The sequence below is a fragment of the Diabrotica virgifera genome, chromosome 2, assembly GCF_917563875.1.
Source record: "Diabrotica virgifera virgifera chromosome 2, PGI_DIABVI_V3a".
NCBI classification, from domain to species: Eukaryota; Metazoa; Arthropoda; class Insecta; order Coleoptera; family Chrysomelidae; genus Diabrotica; species Diabrotica virgifera.
The window spans coordinates 222,162,265-222,187,765 of NC_065444.1; the positions used below are offsets into that span (position 1 = coordinate 222,162,265).

Below are 25,501 nucleotides of genomic sequence, written 5' to 3' on the forward strand. Positions count from 1 at the left end.
TGTGCAGACGGTGGAAAAATTCAACAAGTAAACATATATTTAATCCAAATTAAATACTCATATTTCTATGTAAAATGTCACATTATTGTATAAATAAATAATTAAGAAACAAAAGTTGTTTGTGTTTTACCTTTATTGTCCACTTGAATAAAATATTAAATATTGGAAGTACCGTATGGAGGCTAGACTACTCTACCCTTCCTATCCAATCAACAACAAGAACATTTAAAATTTCACACCAATCATGTCGAACCTACAGACCACTTATGTGGAGGCCAGATTTGTAGTATCCTTCCAATTAACCAGTGGTGCTGAAATGGCGCTGAAATACGTGACATATTTTTTGAAGAATAAGATCGCGTTCTACCCAATCACACAACACTTTTATCTATGATATTTACTTTTTTAAGTTTCCCGTGAAATTCATGCCCATACTTTTGGCACTTTATTTGTTTCATTATTTGTAATTATTAAAATGTATTGCATTAATGCACAAACTTGAATTTTCAACTTTATCGCAGAGAAAATGTTGCCCAATCTCTTTATGGCAAAATCACTATTAGTATAATAAAGGGAATCTGTATTGGTTATATAGCAATCGTAAAATTCAATAAGTGTTTTATTATTCGATCAGTTTTTAATTATATAAATCATTTAGTTTCCTGTCTTCCGTATCTTCTATTATATAATCATCATCAACATCATTTGGTTCCAAATACCTATTATTAAATTTGATATCTTCTCGAATAAAATCTGTATCTGCATCAGCATACCTTGATTCTTTTAACTTTTTCTGCATTATCTAAAAATAAAAAAAATGGTTATTGCATTGAGATACGTTTTAAGTTAAGTGTTAACTATATGCTTGTTCAAGTGAAACTCATCTTTCAACGAGTTTCATAAACCTAACCTAAGTCGACCTACCCTAACATAAATTAATAAGGAACAAAATAAAAGAGGCTAAGGAAAAGTGGATGATGGACACATGCATTGAAGTGGAGGAATTTCAGAAGAAACATGATCATTATAAATTACACAAAGAAGTTAAAGAATTATCTGAAAAATCACGAACAAACACACATCACCGATTAATTGGCAAAAACAAGAAACCTATTAATGACCCAATTGAAATAAAACAAGTTTGGACTAAATTATATTGAGGATCTTTTGATGGACACAAAAACGGAACCAACACAAATTGATAGCGAGGAAGCTCCAATAATGTTAAATCTGAAGTCCAACATGCTATAAATAACTCCAAAAATGGCAAAGCCCCTGGGCCTCGATTTTTGACCCTTCGCTTCATTATCGATCATTCGTTATCTGTATACTAAACAGATACGAAGCGAATACGTTCGATAACGAAGCGAAGGGTCAAATATCATCCTGTGGGCCAGATGAAGTTCACATCGAGCTGATTAAACTCATGATACTATAAATAACATGTTATTTATAGTATCATGATTAAACTTATAGATGAAGAAAATTTAAGCGCAATAACTATCCTCTTTAATAAATTATACAAATCTGGTGAGATACCTAGAGATTGGCTACTATCAATCTTTGTTGATAGAAAAGACTAAGAAGCCCAAACACTGTAGTGACTATAGATTGATCAGCTTAATGTCACAATTATTGAAAAGGATTTTAAAGGTTATCCATGCAAGAATATTCAGAAAGTGTAAAGCGGATATGAGTAATCGACAGTTTGGCTTTCGTAATGGCTTCGGAACAGTAGAAGCTCTGTATAGTTTCACAACTCTTACCAAAAAATGTGGAGATCAACAAAAAGATCTTTTCATCGCATTTATAGACTATGAGAAAGCTTTCGACAAAGTTAAACATAACATTCTCATGGAATGTCTAAAGCGAAAAGGACTCGACACAAATGATATTAACAATGTGAGAAATCTTTATTGGAGCCAACAGGCTATTGTAATTTTAGATGGGAAATATCACGGATGCGCAACAGATAAGTAGAGGAGTGAGACAGGGCTGTGTACTTTCACCATTACTATTTAATATACAGGGTGGTTCATCTTATTCGCCTCGGTGTCTGTACGGAAAACAACTTAATATTAAAAAAAAAATTTCACAGAAATGTACAGGGACATTAATACTACAATCTAAAAATAATGTGAACTATGCAGAGTGCTCCAAAAAAGTATATCAAAGTTATATTTTTTCTTATGGAATGCCCTATATCTGATGACATTCTTGAATTGACCTTAAAAAAATAAGCTATACTTTCATAAGGGTTCCCTATACCTAAATACAGGGTGTTTTGATTTATTTCGATTTTTATAAAAATGTAAGGTTTTAGAAAAAAATAAATATCTACGAATTTAAGAATCAGTAACAAATTCTTTCTTGGATCTTAATAATAGACTATTTAGCATAATTAAACAGATGCTTATTGCAACAAAGTTTCTTACAGGGTGGTCAAAATATGAAATTGTTCTATTAACAAATTCAAGCTGTAATAACTTACTTATTTTAAATGGAACACCCTGTATCTTACTAGTCTATCGCGTAGAAAATTTACTTAGCTTTCAATTTGTATTAGGGTTTCCTATACCTATCTTTTTACAGGGTGGTCAAAATATTAGATTGTTCTATTAACAAATTCAAGCTGTAATAACTTACTTATTTTAAATGGAACACCCTATATCTTACTAGTTTATCGCGTAGAAAATTTATTTAGCTTTTAATTCTTATTGGGGTTTCCTATACCTATCTCCCATCATTTTTTAAATATTTAAAGATTTCCTAATTTGTAAGCTTTAAAAATTAGAATTAAGTACCTATGTCGTGGTTATGTACAACACTTCACCAACACCGGCAATATACTTAGACAAGATACTGTCATTAATAAAATTTTCGTTGTTATCATGTAATCACACATGAGTGTTGATTTGTTTGAGTGTTGAGTTTAGTTGATTTTGGCCTGCATGTGACATTGAATAATATGTTTATAGTATTAAACTGCATACCATATTAGATGCCGTATTCTGGAAGATATTTAAATTATATTTCATTCCGTATAAGTATTTTCCATATCTTAAACTGACGGATATTAAGTAAATTTAAGAACACCACTTTTTGTTTGAATCTTTTAATCGCAATTACAAACAATTAAATGCAATGGCTACTATGACGAAAACGAGCCTATTGTACAAAAATATGTAAAAACGGGTATTTACAGAATAACATGGGAATTTATACATATTTACAGAATAACATGTGTATTGAGAATGTTTACATGGAATTGAAGAGATTTTAAATATCTTCCATTATAAAAAAATAGAATATCGAGTATGTCATTTAAAATAAGAACACTCTGTGTGATTAAATGATAAAAAAGTGAATTTTATTAACGAAAGTATCTTGACTAAAATATTTAAGTATATTGCCAGTGTTGGTGATGTGTTGTACATAACCACGATATAGGTGCTTAATTCTAATTTTTAAAGTTTACAAATTAGGAAATCTTTAAATATTTGAAAAATGAAGGGAGATAGGTGTAGGAAACCCTATAAAATAAGAATTGAAAGCAAGTAAATTTTCTACGCGATAGGCTAGTAAGATACAGGGTGTTCCATTTAAAATAAGTAAGTTATTACAGCTTGAATTTGTTAATAGAAAAATCTCATATTTTGACCACCCTGTAAGAAATTGTGTTGCAGTAAGCATCTGTTACTGATTCTTAGATTCGTAGATATTTATTTTTTTCTAAAACCTTACATTTTCATAAAAATCGAAATAAATCAAAACACCCTGTATTTAGGTATAGGGAATCCTTATGAAAGTACAGCTTATTTTTTAAGGTCAATTCAGTAATGTCATCAGATATAGGGCATTCCATAAGAAAAAATATAACTTTGACATACCATTCTTTTTTGGAGCACCCTGTATAATTCACATTATTTTTAGATTGTAGTATTAATGGTCCCGTATATTTCTGTGAAGAAATTTTTTTTAAATATCAAGTGGTTTTCCGTAGAGAGACCGAGGCGAATAAGATGAACCACCCTGTATATGTACTCCGAAGAGTTATTTACACAAGCACTTGAAAACAGCACAGAAGTGATCCTGATAAATGGTGAAAATATAAATAATATTCGTTATGCCGACGATACAGTCATTTATTATCGCTGAAAGTGAGAAAGACCTGCTAGCGCTTCTAAACACAATTTGTGATACTGGGGTACAGTTTGGTTTAACAATAAACAAAAACCATGGTGATCAGCAAGAGGGGTAAAGTCATAACAAGGATCCAGATAAAAAATGAAGATATTGAACAAGTGGACAAAATGGATTACGGAAGATCTAAATCCAAAATCAGAAATTCAATCAAGAATAGAGCAATCAAGAGCAGCCTTTTTTAAGATGAGGAAATTTCTGAGTAACCAAAGACTGCAAATTCGATATCGGATGGTAAAATGTTACATCCACTCTATTCTTCTTTATGGTGTCGAAGCTTGGTAATGAGAAAACTAAAAGCTTTTGAGATGTGGCTTTTCAGGAGAATTTGGAAAATACCGTGGATAGATAATATTACGAACGAAATGGTGTTGCACATACATAATTGTAAGAGACAGAGAACTTTTGAACACGATTAAAAAGAGAAAAATAGCATATTTGGGGCACATGCTTAACAAAAATCGTACATAGGACAACATGAGTTTGACATTTACAGTACAGATATCAGACTCTTAAAGACAAAGAGAAATAGTATAGCCGGTAGCTGCTGTGGTAAATAAATATATGTTTTTTATTTGGCAACAGGCTTTCCTGCTAAACTTGACAGTAGCAGAAAAATTAATAAATGAGGAAAAATGTGTTCAATTTGTTTCCTGTCAAGTTTGTACAATTAGGCCTGGATCTTAACTGGAGCTTAACGGTGTCTAGTCGGTCAAACTTTGATGCACGGGAACACTGGAACGGGGGAAGTTTTAATTGTGGAACAGTTTAAAAATTTGGAACGTTAGACAACGAAAACGTCCCATGTATTTTGTCGGACAGAACTTCGAATTGATTTGTTACCCTTTCATTAAACTCTCATGCAAAAATCAGACTGTTATTTATCACCAACTTAATTCCTGTCATTTGACATGCTCTACGTGTCTGACTTATTAAAATGCCCAGTTGGTGATAAAATACCAGTCTGATTTTTGCATGAGAGTCTAATGAAAGGAAAATCAATTGGAAGTTCTATCTGACAAAATACATGGGACGTTTTCGTAGTCTGACGTTCCAAATTTTTAACCTGTTCCACAATTAAAACTTCCCCTGTTCCAGTGTTCCCATACATCAAAGTTTGTCCGACTAGACACTGTTAAGATATTAACAAATTTTCAGCTTGCTATTAATCAACTTTTTTTACGCGGAATCCAGACCTATTGGGTTATGATGTCATTAAATCTATGACGTGCCCGCCTAATTGTTTGATTGGGACCATATTTTATATAATTTATTATTTTTAAAAACTACCAATCCTTTTCTTTAATTCATATTACAAAAGGGCCTAGCCGGGTAAGATGATGAAAAGTGCCCCCAACTCGATTCGAATTCCATATAGTTCATCGTTTAGCATATATAGTGAAACTAACTTTCTGAAATTTTTAGCCCCCTAGGTGGTCATGTGACCCACCTACAGCCTAATTAGGGTTTTTATGTTTTTATTTTTTATCTCAGCCGCATCGAGAACTAGCGAAAAACTTTAAATAAAAAAGTTGTAAGCTTTATAAAGTTCTGTCCGAAAAATTCTTTTTTTAATTTTTGGCGGGAAATTTAAATTTTAGAACGATTTTAAAATTTTAAATGAGTATAAAAAAATAACTAAGACATTCGTTTTCACGAAAAAAATATATAACGTGTATTTTTGCATAATATTTCACCCTGAATTTTTTCAAATTTTTAAAATTTGTGAAACGCACATTTAAAAATAAAAAAGCGCATTTTTTTCGGTTTTTCTTTCGTCTTTTTGATACAATTTTATACATATTTTTCAAAAAAGGTAACACCGTCACTAGAATAGGCAAAAAACTGAAAAATAATTGGGGTTTGCTTAATAAAAATTTTTTGTAATGCCATCCATTTTCAAGATAAAGAAAACAAAATTTTACACATTTTTTACGATTTTACCGAAACTACTGGCAACATTGTAATAAAATTTGGCGAGTTTTAAGAGGTAGTTGTTGTGCATTTTTTGACATACAATTAAGAATTTTATATTTATCATTGGCGCGCATAGGGGTAATGGTCTGAACTTTTTAAAGAAAAAAGATAGTACGCCACTGACATATTTCAAATTAACAATCGTTTTTGAATTCCTCGTTCAATTTGCGATAAAAAACTATGTTTTCATTTTCTCATACGACGCGCCGTTTTGCTGCAAAAAAAAATCTTAACGCTTCCAAAGTATTCGAATTAGTTTTTATAATGGATGTACGAGTTTATGTAGATGTAGAAACTACTAGAAGTTCGAATACTTTGTAAGGGTTAAGATGTTTTATTTTTTGAATAAAAATGGAGCGTCATATATGAAAAGATAGGAAGATAGATTTTTTGTCACAAATTTAACGAGTAATTCAAAAACGATTGTTAATTTGAAACATGTCGGTGGCGTACTATCTTTTTTCTTTAAAAAGTTCAGACCATTACCCCTATGCGCGCCAATGATAAATATAAAATTCTTAATTGTATGTCAAAAAATGCACAATAACTACCTCTTAAAACCCGCTAAGTTTTATTACAATGTTGCCAGTGGTTTCGGCAAAATCGTAAAAAATGTGTAAAATTTTGTTTTCTTCAACGCACTGTATCTTGAAAATGGATGGCATTACAAAAAATTTTTATTAAGCAAACTCCAATTATTTTTCAGTTTTTTACCTATTCTAGTGACGGTGTTACCTTTTTTGAAAAACATGTATAAAATTGTATCAAAAAACGAAAAAAAAACCGAAAAAATGCGGTTTTTATTTTTAAAGGTGCGTTTCACCAATTTTAAAAATTTGAAAAAATTCAGAGTGAAATATTATGTAAAAATACACGTTACGTATTTTTTTCGTGAAAACGAATGTCTTATTTATTTTTTTATACTCATTTAAAATTTTAAAATCGTTCTAAAATCTAAATTTCCCGCCAAAATTAAAAAAAAATTTTTGGACGGAACTTTTTAAAGCTTACAATTTTTTTATTTAAGTTTTCGCTAGTTCTCGATGCGGCCGAGATAAAAAATAAAAACATAAAAAGCCTAATTAGGCTCTATGTGGGTCACATGACCACCTAGGGGGCTAAAAATTTCAGAAAGTTAGTTTCACTATATATGCTAAACGGTGACCTAATGGAATTCGAATCGAGTTGGGGGCACTTTTCATCACCTTACCCGACTAGGCCCTTTGATGAAGTGTAACAAAATTAGTAAAAAATGAGTAATTATACATTAAACATACATTTCGCTGATGTAGAAATTTATTAAAAGCTTCCCTCTGCAACTTTGCATTTCCTAATACAACTGGATCTGTATTTGAATATTGATTTAATTTGAAACTAGCCCAACTTTCATCCACTGATCTACTGGAGGAATCAGCATTTCTTGTCTTTCTATTATTTTTCTTTACCTAGAAAAGAAAATTTATTTATATTGATATTGATTATGTCCAAAATAAGAGGGCTAAAAGGAACTACAACGTTAAAGGGGTTTGATTATTTCATAAGGTCAATGGACCTATAAATATCAAAAAACCGTGGAGTCCTACCATTTAAAGGGGTGCGTTTTTGAGAAAGGGTAATTAGTCCCTATGCACTAGGGTGCATTAGGGTGAGTTCTATGCACTATATACACATCTACAGAAAAATTGTTCCAGACTAAGTTTACTATCGAAATGTCACCTTCTAAAGTAAAAAATATTTTTTTACAAAAATATATTTGAAAAACGAAGCAAAAAAACATGAAAGAAAGCGAATTTGTTTTTTGCCCATAACTTTTTCCACGGGGATATAGGTATAGGCAGTGCTTCACAGAAAAAGCTTCTATCCTTTCTCTTTAAATTGACGTTTGGTTGAAGTCTTTAGAGTTTATAGTTTCCGAAATAGGATTTTTCAAGTTCGCCACTCACAGCATTTTTGGACTATTTTCCCTATTATTTTGCAAACATTGTTCTGTAACTTTTCTCTACGCAGTTTTAGATATATGCAATGAAAAAGAATGCATCTAATAGGAAGAAAAGTCGATTGCCTTTAAAATGTTCTATTGTAGAAGGTTGTACGACTATTTTTAAGCAAGATATGATTTTTCAAATGTTTATACTTTTAACGATTTTTGATAAATTTTACGATTATTTTTTAAATTTCTCATTATAACTTTTTTTCTTGTACATTTAAGTATATGTATTGCTCAATAAAAAAGAAAGCTTACTTTCTGTACTTTCAAATGGTGTCTCATATATCTAATTAATGTAAACAGAGTGATTATTTGATAATTTTTACCTGTATTATTTAAAATTATTTTTTTTACAAAAATTACACAAACATCTGTCTTAGAAAACATCGCATTTGTTCAAATTATATAAACGTTGTCATTTAAAAAATTTTCACCCCCTCTGTGGCTCAGTGGTAAGAGCGCCTACCTTTGGATCGATAGGTCCGAATGGTCATGAGTTCGAATCTCACCAGGGCCAGAGATTTTTCGTTTATTATAAATTAATAAATGAAAATAGTTTATGTCCTTGTGGGATCGATACTCACCGGAGGGGCCGCAGACGTTCGGATACAGTTAGCGTCTCTTTGCAAAGACAATGACGTCGACTTTGCAATGTAACAAGACACTCAACACACACACTACACATGACATTAGGTACCTAACTGCAAAAATTCACCGTACATACCATACCAATGGCCAGAATTACCTGTTTAACTAACTTTACCCGGTAACATAACATAAAAATTAATCGTAAAAAATATCAAAAATCGTTAAAAGTATAAAATTTGAAAAACCATATCTTGCTTAAAAATAGTCGTACAACCTTCTACAATAGACCATTTTAAAGATAATTGATTTCTCTTCCTACTAAATGTATTGCATCTACCATTCCATCTACCATTGCATGTACAGTCACAATCACTGAATATTTTACACCCTTTAATATCCAGTGGCCAATTTTTTGAATTTTTACCTCGTTTATACGCACCTTTTACGTCAAAGTGACGTTACCAGTGGCGGACCCAGAATAGGTTGATTAAAACTAAAAAATCAAAATAAAATAAATATATTTTACAAAATTTAACAAAACGGAAAGTATAGAAATGCATTTTTTTTAAATAAAATTGAGTTAAAATTATTGAGTTTGGCAATTACTTTTGGTTTTGCGCGTGATTTAAACATCATTTTTGACAAGCAATTTGTCATTTAGTAAATCCGTACGACACTGCGATTTTACGATATTACAATATAAAAATAAAGGTGTAAACTATTCAGTGATTGTGACTGTACCTAAAAATGCGTAGAAAAAAGTTACATAACAATGTTTGCGAAATAATAGGGCAAATGGCTCAAAAATGCTGTGAGTGGCGAACTTTGAAACATCATATTTCGGAAACCATAAATCGTAAAAACTTCCACCAAACGTCATTTTAAAGAAAAAGGATAAAGTTTTTTCTGTGAAGCAATGCCTATACCTATATGCCCGTGAAAAAAAATTATGGGACAAAACGCAAAATCGCTTTCTTTTGTGTTTTTTTGCTTCGTTTTTTGATTATATTTTTGTAAAAAAAATATTTTTTACTTTAGAAGGTAACATTTCGATAGTAAATTTAATTTGTAACAATTTTTCGGAGATGTGTATGTACGAAAAGTGCATAGAGCTCACCCTAATGCACCATGTGCATAGGGACTAATTATTCACACCTTTCTCCAAAACGCATCCCTTTAAATGGTAGCACTCCTCGGGTTTTTCATATTTAGAAATAATAAAACCCCTTTAACGTTGTAGTTCCTTTCTAAAGTACATAAACAATAGCCTACTATTGTCCGTCCGCTATAACTTTTCCCATGCGTCACGATTCATTTTCAAACATATTAAGTCAAAACATAAAGTGAAACGTACGCCGATGTGTGTAGTATATAGTATAGTATACACTATACAAAATGTATATACACATCGACGTTCGTTTCACTTTATGTTTTGACTTAAGAGGATCGGTACGTATTTTCGGCTGCAATGCTATTCAAATGGGGATTCATTTTTTTTCGAATCCTGAGAAAACTAATAAGTATTTTTGAAAAATTTAAGCGCAGATTGAAAGATTACGTTATTAGCGAGGGCCGAAAGTCCCTGAGAACTTCTATAATGTTTATTTTAATAAGTTACAGGGAAGAAAAACTAAGAGAAAATTTAGTGTTTTTTTAATTTCAAATATCTCATTCAAAATAAACTTTTTATTTATTCTAAGGGACTTTCGGCCCTCGGTAATAATTTAGTCTTTCATTCTGCGTTTAGATTTTTCAAAAATATTTATTGGTTTTTTCAGGATTCGAAAAAAATGAACACAATGTCCGTGGTAATATTTTCCAAATCTATCTTTGTCATACGCACTCAGTCGAATAGATTATTGTCAGGATAATGTCAGTCAGACACTGACAATCAGTGACAATTTTAAATATTTAACATTAATCGGGAATATTTTGAGTTGTTGATTAAATAATATTGATAGTGTATAGTGTATTTGATATATGTATAGTGTATTTGATAAATAATTGATTTAAGACGTGAACTTTATAAAAAGTTATTTATTGTGTATTATTTATGGAACATAGAAGCAGAGAATACATCAAGATATATTCTGTGATCCAAGTATTTTGTTGTTAGAGATGTTCAAAATTGTAAGCGTTCCATAGTAACAATATATTATTAAAAAATCACTTTAACACTTTTTCTCTTTTCTCGATTGAGTATTAGTTTTTGTTGTAGGTACATATAAATTATTACAATCACTGAATACATAGTTAGTGAAAACATTATCAAATTTATTAACTGAATTAATAATTTGCAATTATACAAAAAATAACAGTTATCCAAGAACATTCAAAAGTCATCTCTTTAAGTTAGTTATGACATTGTCAAGTAGAATGACATTCTAGTAATATTTACATATCCATACCAGTGTGAATTTTACTACACGTAATTTGCCATGTAAAGACAGAAAAGATAGGGATAGCCGTAAAATATTTGCGAATTATGTACCCATGCCCTTAATTTGTTTGAAAATGAATCGTGACGCATGGGACAAGTTATAGCGGACGAAAAATACATACTACATCCAGTCTAATAAACTTAAAATAATTTTAAGGCATTCTCTAAACTAAACTATTTAGAAAAGTATCTTCCCAGATGTCAATATATATTCACGGATGCATCAAAGAACAACAAGAAAGTAGGTTGCGCTATATTTGATCCACATAAAAATCATAAAAAATCCTTTAAATTAAATGAAAAGCTTACAATATATACTGCAGAATTAATAGCCATATTAGAAGCTCTCCTGTATATAAGTAATATGAAAATTACAGCAGAATCATTTGCAATTTGTTCTGATAGTAAAAGTGCTATTATGAAAATAAAAAATATCCACCAAGTCAGTAGTAATTATATTTTGACTACTATAATTATTAAACTTCAAGAATTACAAACAAAAAAAATCAATGTATCATTAGTTTGGATTAAAGGACATTGTGGAATAAAAGAGAATGAAGAAGTGGACGAAGATGCTAAGAAAGGAAGTAGAACTGGAGAGCTTTTAAGTTATAAATGTCCCCACAGTGAAATTGCCTGCCACGTAAAACCCATAATACTAGCCGAATGGAGAGAAATGTATAGTAACAGTCCAAAGGGAAAATTTTATAAAAACATAGTTACCAAGCCTCCTGGCCAGTCTTGGTTCTCAAGACTGTCGGGAAGCAAGCGGTTTTTCTCTGTTTTGTGCAGGTTAAGGTTCAACCATGTTTTAACTCCCCAGTACAAATATAAAATAAAATTGAGTGATTCTCCTAATTGTTCATGTGGAGAAGAAGGTACAGCGGAGCACATGATCCTAGGCTGTTCTAGAATAATAAACGAGGTTAAATTATTAAATGAAGAAATGGCCAAAATACCCAAAATCACCAGACCATATAACCTAACTCAACTATTAAGAGCAGAAGATTTCAATGTTTATCAAATTTTGTACAAACATATTTTATGTATTAGATTAAGTTTATAACCTATGTTTTTTTTTCCTTTCGTGTTAAGCCCTACGCCTATCCGAGGTCCACCTGTCTCGTCTAAATGCTCTGATCGACCCCTGAGCGTCAAATTGTGTCCTAGTCTAATATCCCAAATTATATTGAAAAAGACAATGAAAAATAAAAAAATATATCAAAAAAATATATATATATATAAAAAAAAATAAAAAAAAATAAATAAATAAAAAAAAAAAAAATACATAAAAAAATGATAAAAAAAAAAAAATCAAAATGAAAAGAAATAATTCCAAATAAAAACAAAAATCGTTGAAAATTAGATATAGGTATATAAAATAGTTCTTTGTAAAATTGGAGCAGGATTGTGATTGGATACATACCTGAACAAATCAGTAGAAAGCAGGAAGCACTCCTTTGGAGCTTCCGCATAAATAATACAAATAATCCCAAAAAGGTAAGATGGCGAATGGACATTGACTCCGAAGCCAATAATGCTCAAACACACACACACACAAACTAAACTATGTTGTCCTTACCCTATTCATAATATCCTCATGATCTAAATTAAAAACACAGTGGGTCATAGCAGGTAATTGCAGGTCTTTCACTTCATATGGATTTTGTTCCTCTAATTTTACAAGTTGTTCCTAAAATATATTTATTGAGAATTAAAACACCCTATATATTTTTAAAAATGGTAAAATAAAAGTTATAAGAAATATAAATCCGCTGGGTGGGTTGACATGGAGGGGATGACATTCTGACAGTGCTTCTCATGGTGGCCTAAATTGTAAACAGTGGAGACGGTTGTTTTGGTTGTACGTACATTATAAAATTTTTAAAAAATGCCTTATGACGGTTCTTGCGTCGTTATTGATTGTTTACTTACGTGGAGAAATAGTGGACTGAAATTCTTTCGTTTTCCTACATCAAAAAAGAGGTTGGATCAAAGAAAAAAATGGATTAAAAATTTGTTTAATAACAATGTCACAGTGTTGCCATATTTTTGTGTATAATGTATACGCATATTTAAAATATGCAGCATGTCCCTGAAGTTGGAACCACATGGAAAACTACACCCTTCCTCGAGGCACTTACGAGAGGAAAGTTATGTTGCAAAATTTTTCATCAAGTTATCACGAAAAAGGATAAAATATTAAATTTTTTCTAGGGCGCGACTGCTCGCGGGTTAAGAGTTAAAAAAACTATCACTTTGAAATCCAATGCTTTGTGATAGTTGGTGAAATCGGTGGCACCCAAAATGCCAACAGCCAAAATCCCGACACGCTAGAATCCCGACACGACAAAATCCCGATTAACACGCCAAAATCACGACACGCTAGAATCCCGACACACCAAAATCCCGATCGACACGCCAAAATCCCGGCATACTAAAATCTCGACATACCAAAATCCCGACAGGCCACAATCCTCACATAAGTGAAAATCCCGAACATTACATTTTGAATATTTATCCTTTTCAAATGCAGTACCAAAATCATATTACATATAGAGTATTGAAATTAAAAATTAATTACTGACTTACTAATAAGTACGGATATCTTAAAAATTAATTACTTACTTATTAATAAGTATGGGTAATTATTATGTATTTTAAAAGAGGAAATTATTAAACACTTCATTCTATAATGTAAAAGCTACACTTACTGAAATGGACTGTTGTAAGTGACTTCATAATAATATCTATTATTATTACGTATATGAAAATAAACTTGAATTGAGGAGTTGATTATATTTTATATATTGGCAAAAAAAGAAAAATAATTTAATGTATGTGCCTATGTTAGAAATAGATACTAGTAATTATAGTTGTATACTTTTGAAAATCTATCGAGATTTTTGATTTGTCGGGATTTTGGCTATCGGGATTTATACATGTATGTATCTATTTTCAATGTCGTTTAGCACTTACAATTTTAGATACAATTTCAAAGTGAAATATTATTAAATACTTACCTTCAATTTATCATCAATTGGCATTGAGAGTTGAAACTCAGAAATGAGATGAGCTACTGGGTCTGTATTGCTTGGACCATCTTCTCCATAATCAGCAATGGCCAGTCTTTTGTTTAATTCATGAATTTTATCATAATGCTTGTCTGCAACATGAATATACATAGTGAATGTGGGGGAACATAATATATCATATTGTGGTTTTCGTGAAAATAGTATTACAGTTTCATATTATAGATCGTTCCAAACCCTTTTTTTAGTTCGTCACAGATTATCGCAAACGCATTGCAGTTGGAAGTAACAGAAATAAACGTACCTCTGTGATTATTATACACTGGACTTAAAAAATTATGTATTCCTTGACAGGTATTTGCATATTAAAACGGATTTATACTTATAGATGTATAATTGGTTGACGATTACAATACTCTAAATATATAACCAATCAATGAGGCGAGTAAAGACATAAATATGAATATTTTATGGCATTGGTATATTCAGACATTGTATAGCGAAATATTTATTTTTACATTAAAATAATTTAACTAACAATATTCTGACAAATATTTGTATAAATATTGATGTTTATATACCTAAATATAAATATTCTGACACAACTGTGAGATTTAACTAAAAGTCATATAATGATTTGAGACATTCTTAAAATCCTATATGATGTCAAAATTAATGACGCACTGAAAAAAGCGTTTGGGAACCACTATAAATTATTAATTTATGTACATAAAAATTCCCCAACTAAAGATAAAAAAGTGCTTTTAATATCTCGAAAAATAATGACTTTATTGTTACGAATGAAGAGTCTATTATTTACATAGAATATATTGGAGAATCGAAAAATTGTGCTAAAATAGCACTTTCGGGAGTGGCGTAGAATTTGGGAAGGGTCAACCATTCACTTTCCCCTGTCATACACCTCTGGTAGTAGCCAGAAAGGTTTATTTTTTATTTAACATAATTTAGTAGGGTGTATGGTACCTCACTTCCTGCCAAGAATAACAAGGATATGTTAAGTGATTTTAAAGTACTGGGTACAAATAGTTTTTAAATTCATAAATAAAATACCCTGCAACTGAGAAAGGAGCCACATTTGATTTAAGTAATTTAGGTTAAATCTTAATATCTTAAAATATTTCCAATAATTATTGAAACATCTTGTATACAGTGTGTCTACAGTCTATGTACGAGGGTCGTTATTTTTTCAACCTCCGTTTGTCCATAAAAAATTCCCGTGAAGCGTTTCGCCATTGCGGTGCGCATTAGGCGACAACGCATCTCCCCCGCTACACTCTACATTAATCCCGACTTCCAGGCATCAGTCTGTACTGTGCACCATATATTCTACTTATATATACCTTATCTATGTTGTGCACTGTGCTACACACAAAACAACATAGCCGCGACAATTAGTTCTCCCGCCAAGTGTGAATTACGCGCTGTCATTCGCTTTTTGCAGGCAGAAGGCAATAGTGCAGCTGCAATTCATCGAAGGATGTGTCAAGTGTACGGAGAAGGGTTTATGAGTGATGGAGTTGTGCGTGAATGGTGCCGAAAATTCAAAGAAGGACGAAATGATGTGCATGACGAAGGGGGTCAAGGTCGCAATTCTGTTGTTACAGATGAGCTTGTTCAACGTGTTGATGAAGCGGTGAGAAGCAACCGTCGCTTCACTTTAACATCGTTGGCAATGGAATTTCCATAAGTTTCATTTGACACACACACTTGACACATCCTTGATGTGTCAAGTGTGTGTGTCAAATGAAAGCGAATGACAGCGCGTAATTCACACTTGGCGGGAGAACTAATTGTCGCGGCCATGTTGTTTCGTGTGTAGCACAGTACTGACTGATGCCTGGAAGTCGGGATTAATGTAGAGTGTAGCGGGGGAGATGCGCTGTCGCCAACTGCGCACCGCAATGGCGAAACGCTTCACGGGAATTTTTTATGGACAAACGGAGGTTGAAAAAAAAACGACCCTCGTAACTTGGAACCATATGGTAAGCTTTTTTATTAGTAATTTTACAAAAAAAAAATTATTCTTTATAAAAGCTCATAGAAACCTAAGAAGCAACCATCAGATATCAAATTAATCTTATCAATCTTATAATATGAGATCTGTCAAAAGTATAAATTTCTCTTAAGAGTAACCTACCTTTATATTTCACAATTTCAAAAGTTGTTATTCTGAAAAGTTGTTTAGAATTAGAATTTATGACTTAATATGCAATTACTTTCTTCTATGGTTTGTTTTTAAACCAAGAGGAGTAAACTAAAAAGACAGATTCTCACTCAAGAAAGTTACTAGTTCTAAAAACAACTGTTTTTTTTTTATATAAAAGCAGACTAAAAATCTAAACATGAAAGAAATAATGCAGAAAACTCAAAAATGCTGATATAACTTAATTAACCTATGAAATGCCATAAATGTCATTAGTGTCAAAAGTTTATAACAGTGGAGTAAACTTGCCCGAAGTTGGACTGATTACAAACAAGCATTACAGTGCGGTAAATTTGAATTACTCCTCCTTGTTTAAAAACAGACCATAATTGAAAAAAAATTGTAATTTTTTCTCAAATTACTGATACTGAACATAATTTTTATTTATTACAATTTTGATGACTCTTCAATTCTGACAGAAAAAAGGTTATTAACTCCACAATGTTTACTTATTTTACATTTTACTTGTTTTACATTTTTAATTTATTTTATTTTGTGAAAATTTGCTATCGTTTTTTACATTAACAATTTTCAATATTGTGCAAAATAAAGGTACATACATACTTCACTATTGAGAGAAATCCATATTTTTTAATACTAATACCCTCTATAAGATTAATAAAATTTGATATCTGATGGTTGCATCTTCGGTTTTAGATCATGCAGAGCTTTTTATGAAGAATTTATTTATTAACGGGATAACCCCAATAACAGTAAAATACGATAAAGAAAAAGTTATCTTGCCATTTACTATAGTTATATCTACATATAGTTAATTGCCATTTGTGATTTGGATTTTAATATATCATCATAAAACCGTAAAACTTATTTTTGAATGATAAATCAGAAAATTAGTGTAGTATATTGCTTATTAGTCCTGTTCTACAGTCCATTCTTTTCGTAAATTTTTAAGGTTCGTCAGATGAAGCTTAATAAAATACATTATTTATTGTAATTTCTTAATAAGATCCTTTGATTTTAAAACAATTTGAAGCGGAAGCCCACAGTGTTATCTATTTTTATATCTTAACACCTCGGCTGCGTTTAGAGATATTTATAAACTTTAGGTGCGTTATGAGGCATATATCTGGACCTCGGAGGTAAACTATTATGTAATTTCGAGTACATGTGTTTAAACTGTGTTTGCAACAAAGTTTAGAGCACTTAGGATGTTAATAAAAATCTGATATATTCCATAATTGATTGAAAGACAATATGACCATATTTAAATGATAATGTATAACCCATTTGTATAATCCAACTAATAATAAGTGGATTAAAGCAACTTGTTCAAAATAACAAAATAACATCCTCTATCTTTTATAGTCAACACTTCTTTCAGGCAAGTTAAATTTCCTCAAAGTCTAAAACTAGCAATTGTCAAGCCACTACATAAAAAAGGTGATGCTACTAAGATGGAGAACTATAGACCAATAAGCCTTCTTCCATCATTCTCAAAAATATTCGAAAAAGCAATATATTACAGACTACAAAACTTTTTTACTACAAACAACTTATTTAGTAATTCGCAGCACGGTTTTCTTGCAGGGAGGTCAGTTGAGACAGCTACCTATGATTTTATATCAAAAATTTTAGAAAAACTAGAGTCAAAAATGAAAACACTAGGTGCTTTTTTAGACCTATCTAAGGCTTTTGATAGCCTAGATCATGCTCTCCTATTGCAAAAATTATATTGTTATGGAATACAGGGACCAGCATTGAAATGGATAAAATCATTTCTTACAGATAGATCACAAAAAGTATGCTTGGAGAAACAGGGATGTAAGGTTTACTCTGAACCAATAAACTTAAAATTAGGTATACCACAGGGGAGCGTTTTAGGGCCTTTTCTCTTTTTGGTCTATATAAATGACCTGCCAAATGCAGTGATTAGTGGTTCCTCAAACCTGGTAAACTTTGCTGATGACTCAAACATGCTATTTTGGGAAGAAACATTAGAAACACTCCTCACAGTGGCAGAACAAACTCTGGACAAGGCTGAACAGTGGTTCTGTGGAAATAGGCTGGTGCTTAATACTGATAAGACAGTATTTGTTTACTTTAGAACCAGCCAATCACGAGAAGAGTTCCCAGATACAGTCAATCTTTTATCCCAAAACACAGAACCTTCTAGATCAGTTAAGTTTCTTGGTCTTCATATTGACCAGAACTTGAATTGGGGAGAACAAATAAAAAATGCGACAAAAAAACTAAATAGAGCCTGCTACTCATTAAGAGTTTTGAAAAACTATCTAGACCAGGGAATCTTACTATCGGTATATTATGCAAACTTTTATTCTCTTATGCGATATGGAATAGTCTTCTGGGGTGCTTCGGTGGATAGCTCAACTGTCTTCATAGTCCAAAAAAAGGCAGTCAGGGTGATCCTAGGACTAAAGGCGAGAGAATCCTGTAGAGGCCGATTCAAATCACTCAATATACTCACTTTCTCAGCTATCTATATATATGAATGTATTATGTTTCTCTTTAAAAATTTTACTTTATTTTATCACCTACAACCAAATCATGAATATAACACAAGAAGCCTTAATTTGAATATTCCACTTCACAGATTATCCCTAACAGAGAGAAGTCCGTTGTATGCGTGCGTTAAATTTTACAATAGTCTACCATCTGACATTCAACGGGAAACAAGCTATAAAGCTTTTAAAAAAACGGTTTTTCAACACCTGGTTAACATTGAGCCGTATACTGTGGTGGAGTACCTGGCCTATCAGCCTTGATCAGCATATATGTAATTTGTATTGTTTGTATATTTTAGTGTATTGTTAATATATCTTTTTAATATGTGATTATTAGTAACATTTTTTTAATATGTGATTTATTGTGACGTTACTTGCTCAATTATGTTAAAAATTTATGCAAATAAATTTAAAATTTACTCTACATGTCGACATAGTGTAGTTTACCTCCGAGGTCCAGATATTATGTTCCATATATCACATTTGCCACGTTTGTCACTGCAGCCAACCGTTAGTGTAGTAGGAGGTCTATTTGTCCTGTAAAGCAGCCAAGGTGTTAAATGTGTGCAGCTTCAATACTTTACACTAGACGCCACCATTGTCTTTAATGTAGAAAATAAAATAAATACAGTTACCTTTTACAAACTGAATTATTGGGACATTTCCCATTAAACGCAACTGAGATAATGCATGTCTTAATAACCCTGCGTTTTTCAATAATATCTCCTCTGCCGTTTCCTGATGAATATTTGCTGAAGTCCAGTAAACTTTCAAAATTTTATAATCTGTACTAATTTTTACTTTATTGATTTCTACGCCCAAACCAAGTAATTGGGAAGAATATAATTCAGTAGACATTAAGTCAGTAATGTTTCTCATAAACAATTTGTTTAAAACTGTTACTCTTCTTGGATTTGTAGAAATATGTCCTGTCGAAGGCTTGGAAAATGCATCTGTAATATTAGGGGCCTCTTCCTTAAAATATGCTTTTCTAAAAAAATATACATTAATTATTCAACCAATTCAATGTATGGTGTCAGTCAGTACTTTTTTTTTATAGCTCCCATAACTTTTTTCATAAAGTTTCCGGCTTGTCGAGGAGCAACTTGATAACAGCATGATGTATGAAAATTGGAATTAAAATGTAAACATACAGACTTTAAAACAAGAAAATTTCTGCTCATTTTTTAAATTTTCATAACAGATAACCTAACATAACCTTACATAAACAACGAAACACTTGTCAATAGGCCATTTCAAGCATAGAGATTTCAAGACTTTGACGTTTATGACACTAATTGAAAGCTGGAAGGCAAACATTGAAATTATTTATATTTGTACCGCAATGAGTTTCTTAAGTTTTTTACGTTTAATAGTTTTTTTATAAAATAGTTATTGTTGTTATAAAATAGTGGTCTATATAATTGTTTTTATATAATAGTTTAATCGTTGTATAATAGTTTTTTATAGTTGTATTTTCCGAACATTTTGCTGTTGACTTCTGTAGCTTCCAGCTGTAGAAGTACTTTAACGACTGTATTTAGTTGTAAGCAGTGAATAAATAAACATAAGTAAATATTTTCAAAAGCTTTTGGTATATAGATCCATTTTCCCTCAAGGGGTATGAGTTAACCTACAGTAGAAAAACTTTTTCAAGGGTGACAACATGGACAAATATAGTTACTTACATGGACATAGTTTTTTTTGTATTTGGAGCTTAGTAATAGTTTTTACACAGGTCAACAAATGAAGGCATTCAAGAGTTTAAATTCTTACAAATATTTTGAGGTAGGATTTGTATATAATTGTGGAGCTATAAAAATAAATAATTTCATCATAGTGGTTCACCCCAGATATCTTAAAAAATTGACCTTTTAAAGAATTTGTACAGTCGGAAAAATGAAAGAATACCCATGAACGGTCACGTCAAACAGGTACAATCACATATTTTGTATTTGCTGTTCTTTTTCTATAAATAACAAACGATAGAGATTATGTTAATAATATGTGATCGTTCATGGGTACTCTTTCATTTCTCCGACTGTACCTGCAGTGAAAAAATTTCAAGAGAAGAAACTGAGAATCTGCCGGAAGAGGTGAAATGTTTTTTGATTTTAGACAACGCTCCTGCTCATCCCTCTGAAAATATTCTATGATCAAAACATGGCAACTTTAGTTGTATGTTTTTGCCAAAAAATACATCGCTTATTCAACCCATGGATCAGGAAATAATTTTAGCAACAAAATGAATATATCGCAGAAAGTTTTTAGATGAAGTAATTGTATGATGAAAATAACACAGAAGATACAAGAGGGCAGCATACTTTGCAAAACTTAACTGTTACAATTTGAAATCAACAATTTGTTAAGTTTGCTACAGCATGGAAAGGCAGTTATTAAGGGGTTACATAGGTCTTGCAGGTAAAAAAGTGACTTTTTAAAAAAATTATATCTTGGAAACTAAAAATTATTTTTATTTATAATTGGAACAAGTAAAAGTATAGTACACTCAAAAAAATTTCAGCCAAATATATTCATTTTTGTAGAGTTGACTGCAATTTTTCGACAACAGCCCTTTTTTGCGGTGAGCAGCATAACAAGTCCAGTCTCATCTGAAATTTCTTGTAGTTTATACCTCTGGTTAGTGAATGAACAAAGATTTTTTTATTAGATGAGGTCATTTTTGTTTTATCAAAAAAAACTACTTTAAAAATGAGAAAAATTGGGGTCAAAAATGTGTTTAAACTTATGTAAAATCTTCAAATTTCATTTTTTTAATTCCTTCGTTCATTTACTAGCCAGAATTATAAACTACAAGAAACTTTTTGATTTCAAATGAGACTGGACTTAGTTATGCTGCCCACCGCAAAAAACTTAAACTCTACAAAAATGAATATTTTTGGCTGAAACTTTTTTTGAGACTACCTTAAGTACTATACTTTTACATGTTCCAATTATAAATAAAAATAAATTTTAGTTTTCGAGATATAATTTTTTTAAAAAGTCACTTTTTTTACCCATAAGACCTATGTAACCCCTTAAAAAAATGTTTGATGGCCAAGATGCATACATATATTTAGAAGGAAAGTTCCTAATTTCTGTAGTATAATACATAATACCGAAGAGGAAGTAGCTCTAAGAGCCGGACTCGACTTGCGATTTGTAGTCGTGAAGATTGAACACATTCTTTCAAATAGAAGTCAATCCATGATTATTTAGTTACAAATGGATTGACTTGTATTTGAACAATGTGTTCAATCTTCCTGATTACAAATCACAAGTGGAGTGTGGTGCTAATAACACCAAAATATTCCATATATGTCCATAGAAGGTACACAGACATTGAAAAATTCCTGGAATATCCCCGAAAACACATTCCCTGAACATCCCAGGAAAATCCTGTGTCAGCATTTTAAACATTACCTGAATGTCTTATTGGAACATTCCATGAATGTCCACGAATGTTCTTTGGACATTCAAAATATATTTTGTAGACATTCCCTGGATATACCAGAAATACAGTGATGAGCGCTCTAATAACCTGCAAAATAGCACAAAAGATGGAAAACGTATTAAGTAGTGAGATAAAAAGAAATGAAACTAGTCGAGCTGGGAAATTTAGCGATATTAACTTATACATTTAGATTGTATCGATTGTGTACCACCTTCAGACGTATCAGACGAGTTTGGAAACTACCACTGTCACAGTGACAGTTTTAGTTGATATACTCCTCTGATATGTGTAAAGGTGGGAAACAATCAATATAAAATAAAATTTAAAGGTTAATTTCGCTAAATTTCCCAGCTCGACTAGTTTCATTACTTTTTATCTCACAACTAAATATGTTGCCTGTCTTTTGTGCTATTTTGCCGGTTATTAGGGCACTCATCACTGTACATCCTTGCTGATGTGACAATACCTCCTATCTGTTTTTCCATGAGTTTTGTAGGAGAGATGGAAAAACATGTTTTAAGGTCACCTCCTGTGTTCATATGTAAGTTTTGACTTGTTTTGTAGTTCATAGATAGTTTAATTTACTACAAAACAAGTCAAAAAATATCATATGAAAACAGGAGGTGACCCTAAGACAAGTTTTTAGTCTCACGAAACTCATGAGAAAACAGATAGGATGTATTATTACATCACTGACGATATGTGGCCATACCAATTAATACATCCTTGAAAAATATAAACATTTTTATTGAACAAAATCTTTTCATACATTTTTTTAATGCAATTTACTGATATTCCTAAATATTTCAAAAAAATGTGTCACATTTGCTTTGTAAACCTTTCTTTTGCCTTTCGTAGCCACATATTCCGTTTCCTTCCTGGGTTTTTGTAGACCACTTCTCTCAGCTGATTCTAAAAAAATAACATAAATGGTAATTTTTCTATCCTTTACAATTAACAATCAGAAGAAATATTTACAGGTAATAATATGCATAAATAATAATATTTTGTATTTTGACAATGACATCTGATTTGGAAGTCGAAAGATTAATAAAATTATTTTTTAAGTTAAATTGTGGCTTATTTCCCAATTAGAATAGTTAATTACAAAAATGCCTCAAATAACTAGCTTCAGAACAATAAATAATTCGTTTCATACCAACATTCGTCCAAAGTCAATTATACCTGTAGTATTTCCATGAAAAGATTCTTTAAGTGAATTTTGCATAGTTTTCTTTAAAATATCTCTATCAGGCCAGAACACAAATTTTTTTTAACCTAAGACACATTATATACAAAGTATTTTTGAAATAAGTTGATACCGGGTAGGGTGAAATACTAAACCTATATCCCAAATCTTTATAATCTAAGTTTAAGCTTAGTTTAGCTAAACTAAGCAATACTTGATCACTTGGTGACAAAACAGTATTTTGATGGTATTTGATAAATGGTGTAATATACTTTAAAGCTATTTTAAAAACATTGTAATTTGCTAAACCAGTATAATTTTTAGTTTTGGCATCATCATTTTCTATACTTTCACAAGATAAAGCTAATTTCTTAAGCTGATATTTAAAATCCTGTGTTAATGTTAATGACATAAAATGTATTTGTTAATTTTTCCATTGTAACATATGTTTGACTATTTGGCAAAATCTTGTCTTCTACTAAACTAGCTTTTATACCAAATAACTGCTATCTACCACTAAATCCACTGTTTCTAAATCTACTAAAGTAACAGTAATGTATCATTAATGAAAAATGTGTAAAATCATAGACCTACCTAGTATTTGTAGAATATAAGACAGTCCAGTGTCTTATAAATCATTTCAAGAGGAATAAAAAAAGCAATTTTTTCTTGTAGGTACCCTTTTCTTTTAATTCTCCTTTGGTACCTTAATTCCCATTTTAGATTTTGGGGAACTCATTTCACTGTGTTTATATACCCCATATTTATTGAAGGAACCCAATCTGGATTGTTATTATCAGTTAAGTCGGCTGGTTTTCCTACAAGATTAGACTGTTAACATCTTCAAAAATCGTTAATGTTCAAATGTTGTAACTTACCAGATAGTAAGATGATTACAGGGGAATTTCCATTTTGCTAGTAAAATCTTTATATTTTATTGCATTTTACCATTGTTGTTGTCTCTCAGATGATAACTATAACTTATTTAGTTAAATTGGTTCAGTTTTGTGCTTAGAATGTAGCACTGATGGTAAGTGGTAAAAGCTAACTTTATCACGATTACTTTGCATTTCACACTTCAAAACACAACACCAATGAGGCATATTATCTTTCTAAATTAATACTTCCAGAGAAAATGTTAAATTAATCTTTGTACAACAACTAAAATGATCTAAAACCATAAGAACCTGATAGAATAATATTCAATGTTTGCCTTCCAGTAGCCATATTGTTTTAATTTTGACAGCATCTTGGAACGGCCTATGTCGATTATATGTCTATGCTTGCGCAGCCACCTAAAGCTAAGAAGCCGTGAAATGAGAAAATTGGCAACGTTGGAAGTAGTCCGATAGTAGACCATTTTTACTGTGTTTACGTGGAAGTCCCAGTGGTGTCATGGTGTGGGAACGCGTGGGAACGCCGTTCCCACACTGGTTAAGAAAAGAAAAAAAATAAATAGAGAATTTAGGTTTTGTAAACAAAAATTAGCAGTGCGTTCCGGCACTGCTAATTTTGCCATGACACCACTGGGAAGTCCCACATTGCTTTAGTAACTACTATAGTTACTAAAGTAATGTGGGACATGGGACTTCCACCACCTTCCACGTAAGGACAAACCACTAGCGGATGCTAATGCTAATAGGTGTTAATTAATTAATTGGTACAGGGAGTAGTAATATGATGTTTAAACACATTTTTTTAATTACAGATGCTGAGACACTGCAGTGTACTTACAAAATTTCAAGTCAAATTATGCAACTACTTTAAAGTACGAAAAGGAAAAGGCCCAAAGTACATTCTCTTTTCCCAAAAACGATCACCCTCGTGCCCTCGTAATAAGTGGGTTAGACGTATTAACCGTGAAAATTTTGCAGTACCTAACTTCTATAGTTCGGTGGTTTGTAAAAAACATTTTGATGTAACA

At 31.4% G+C, this 25,501-nt stretch overlaps 1 protein-coding gene and 1 long non-coding RNA gene across 3 annotated transcripts; both read right to left on the reverse strand.

Annotated features, from left to right (window-relative positions):
* Positions 1–601: 601 nt before the first annotated feature.
* On the reverse strand, positions 602–20,176 carry LOC126880399 (uncharacterized). The gene is made up of 6 exons (XM_050644237.1): positions 19,982–20,176; positions 19,570–19,925; positions 14,219–14,361; positions 12,778–12,888; positions 7,458–7,625; positions 602–802 (listed from the first exon to the last, which is right to left on the reverse strand). The coding sequence occupies exons 1-6, from the start codon at positions 20,116–20,118 to the stop codon at positions 638–640; spliced, it is 1,080 nt and encodes a 359-aa protein (XP_050500194.1). The 5' UTR covers positions 20,119–20,176; the 3' UTR covers positions 602–637.
* A 2,938-nt stretch (positions 20,177–23,114) lies between these two features.
* LOC126880401 (uncharacterized) lies at positions 23,115–25,174 on the reverse strand. Of its 2 annotated transcripts, XR_007696583.1 has the most exons (3): positions 24,456–24,857; positions 24,172–24,395; positions 23,115–23,300 (listed from the first exon to the last, which is right to left on the reverse strand). It is a non-coding gene; the product is annotated as an uncharacterized LOC126880401 (long non-coding RNA). The 2 variants fall into 2 exon arrangements; XR_007696582.1 differs by having other exon boundaries at positions 24,172–25,174.
* Positions 25,175–25,501: the final 327 nt, after the last annotated feature.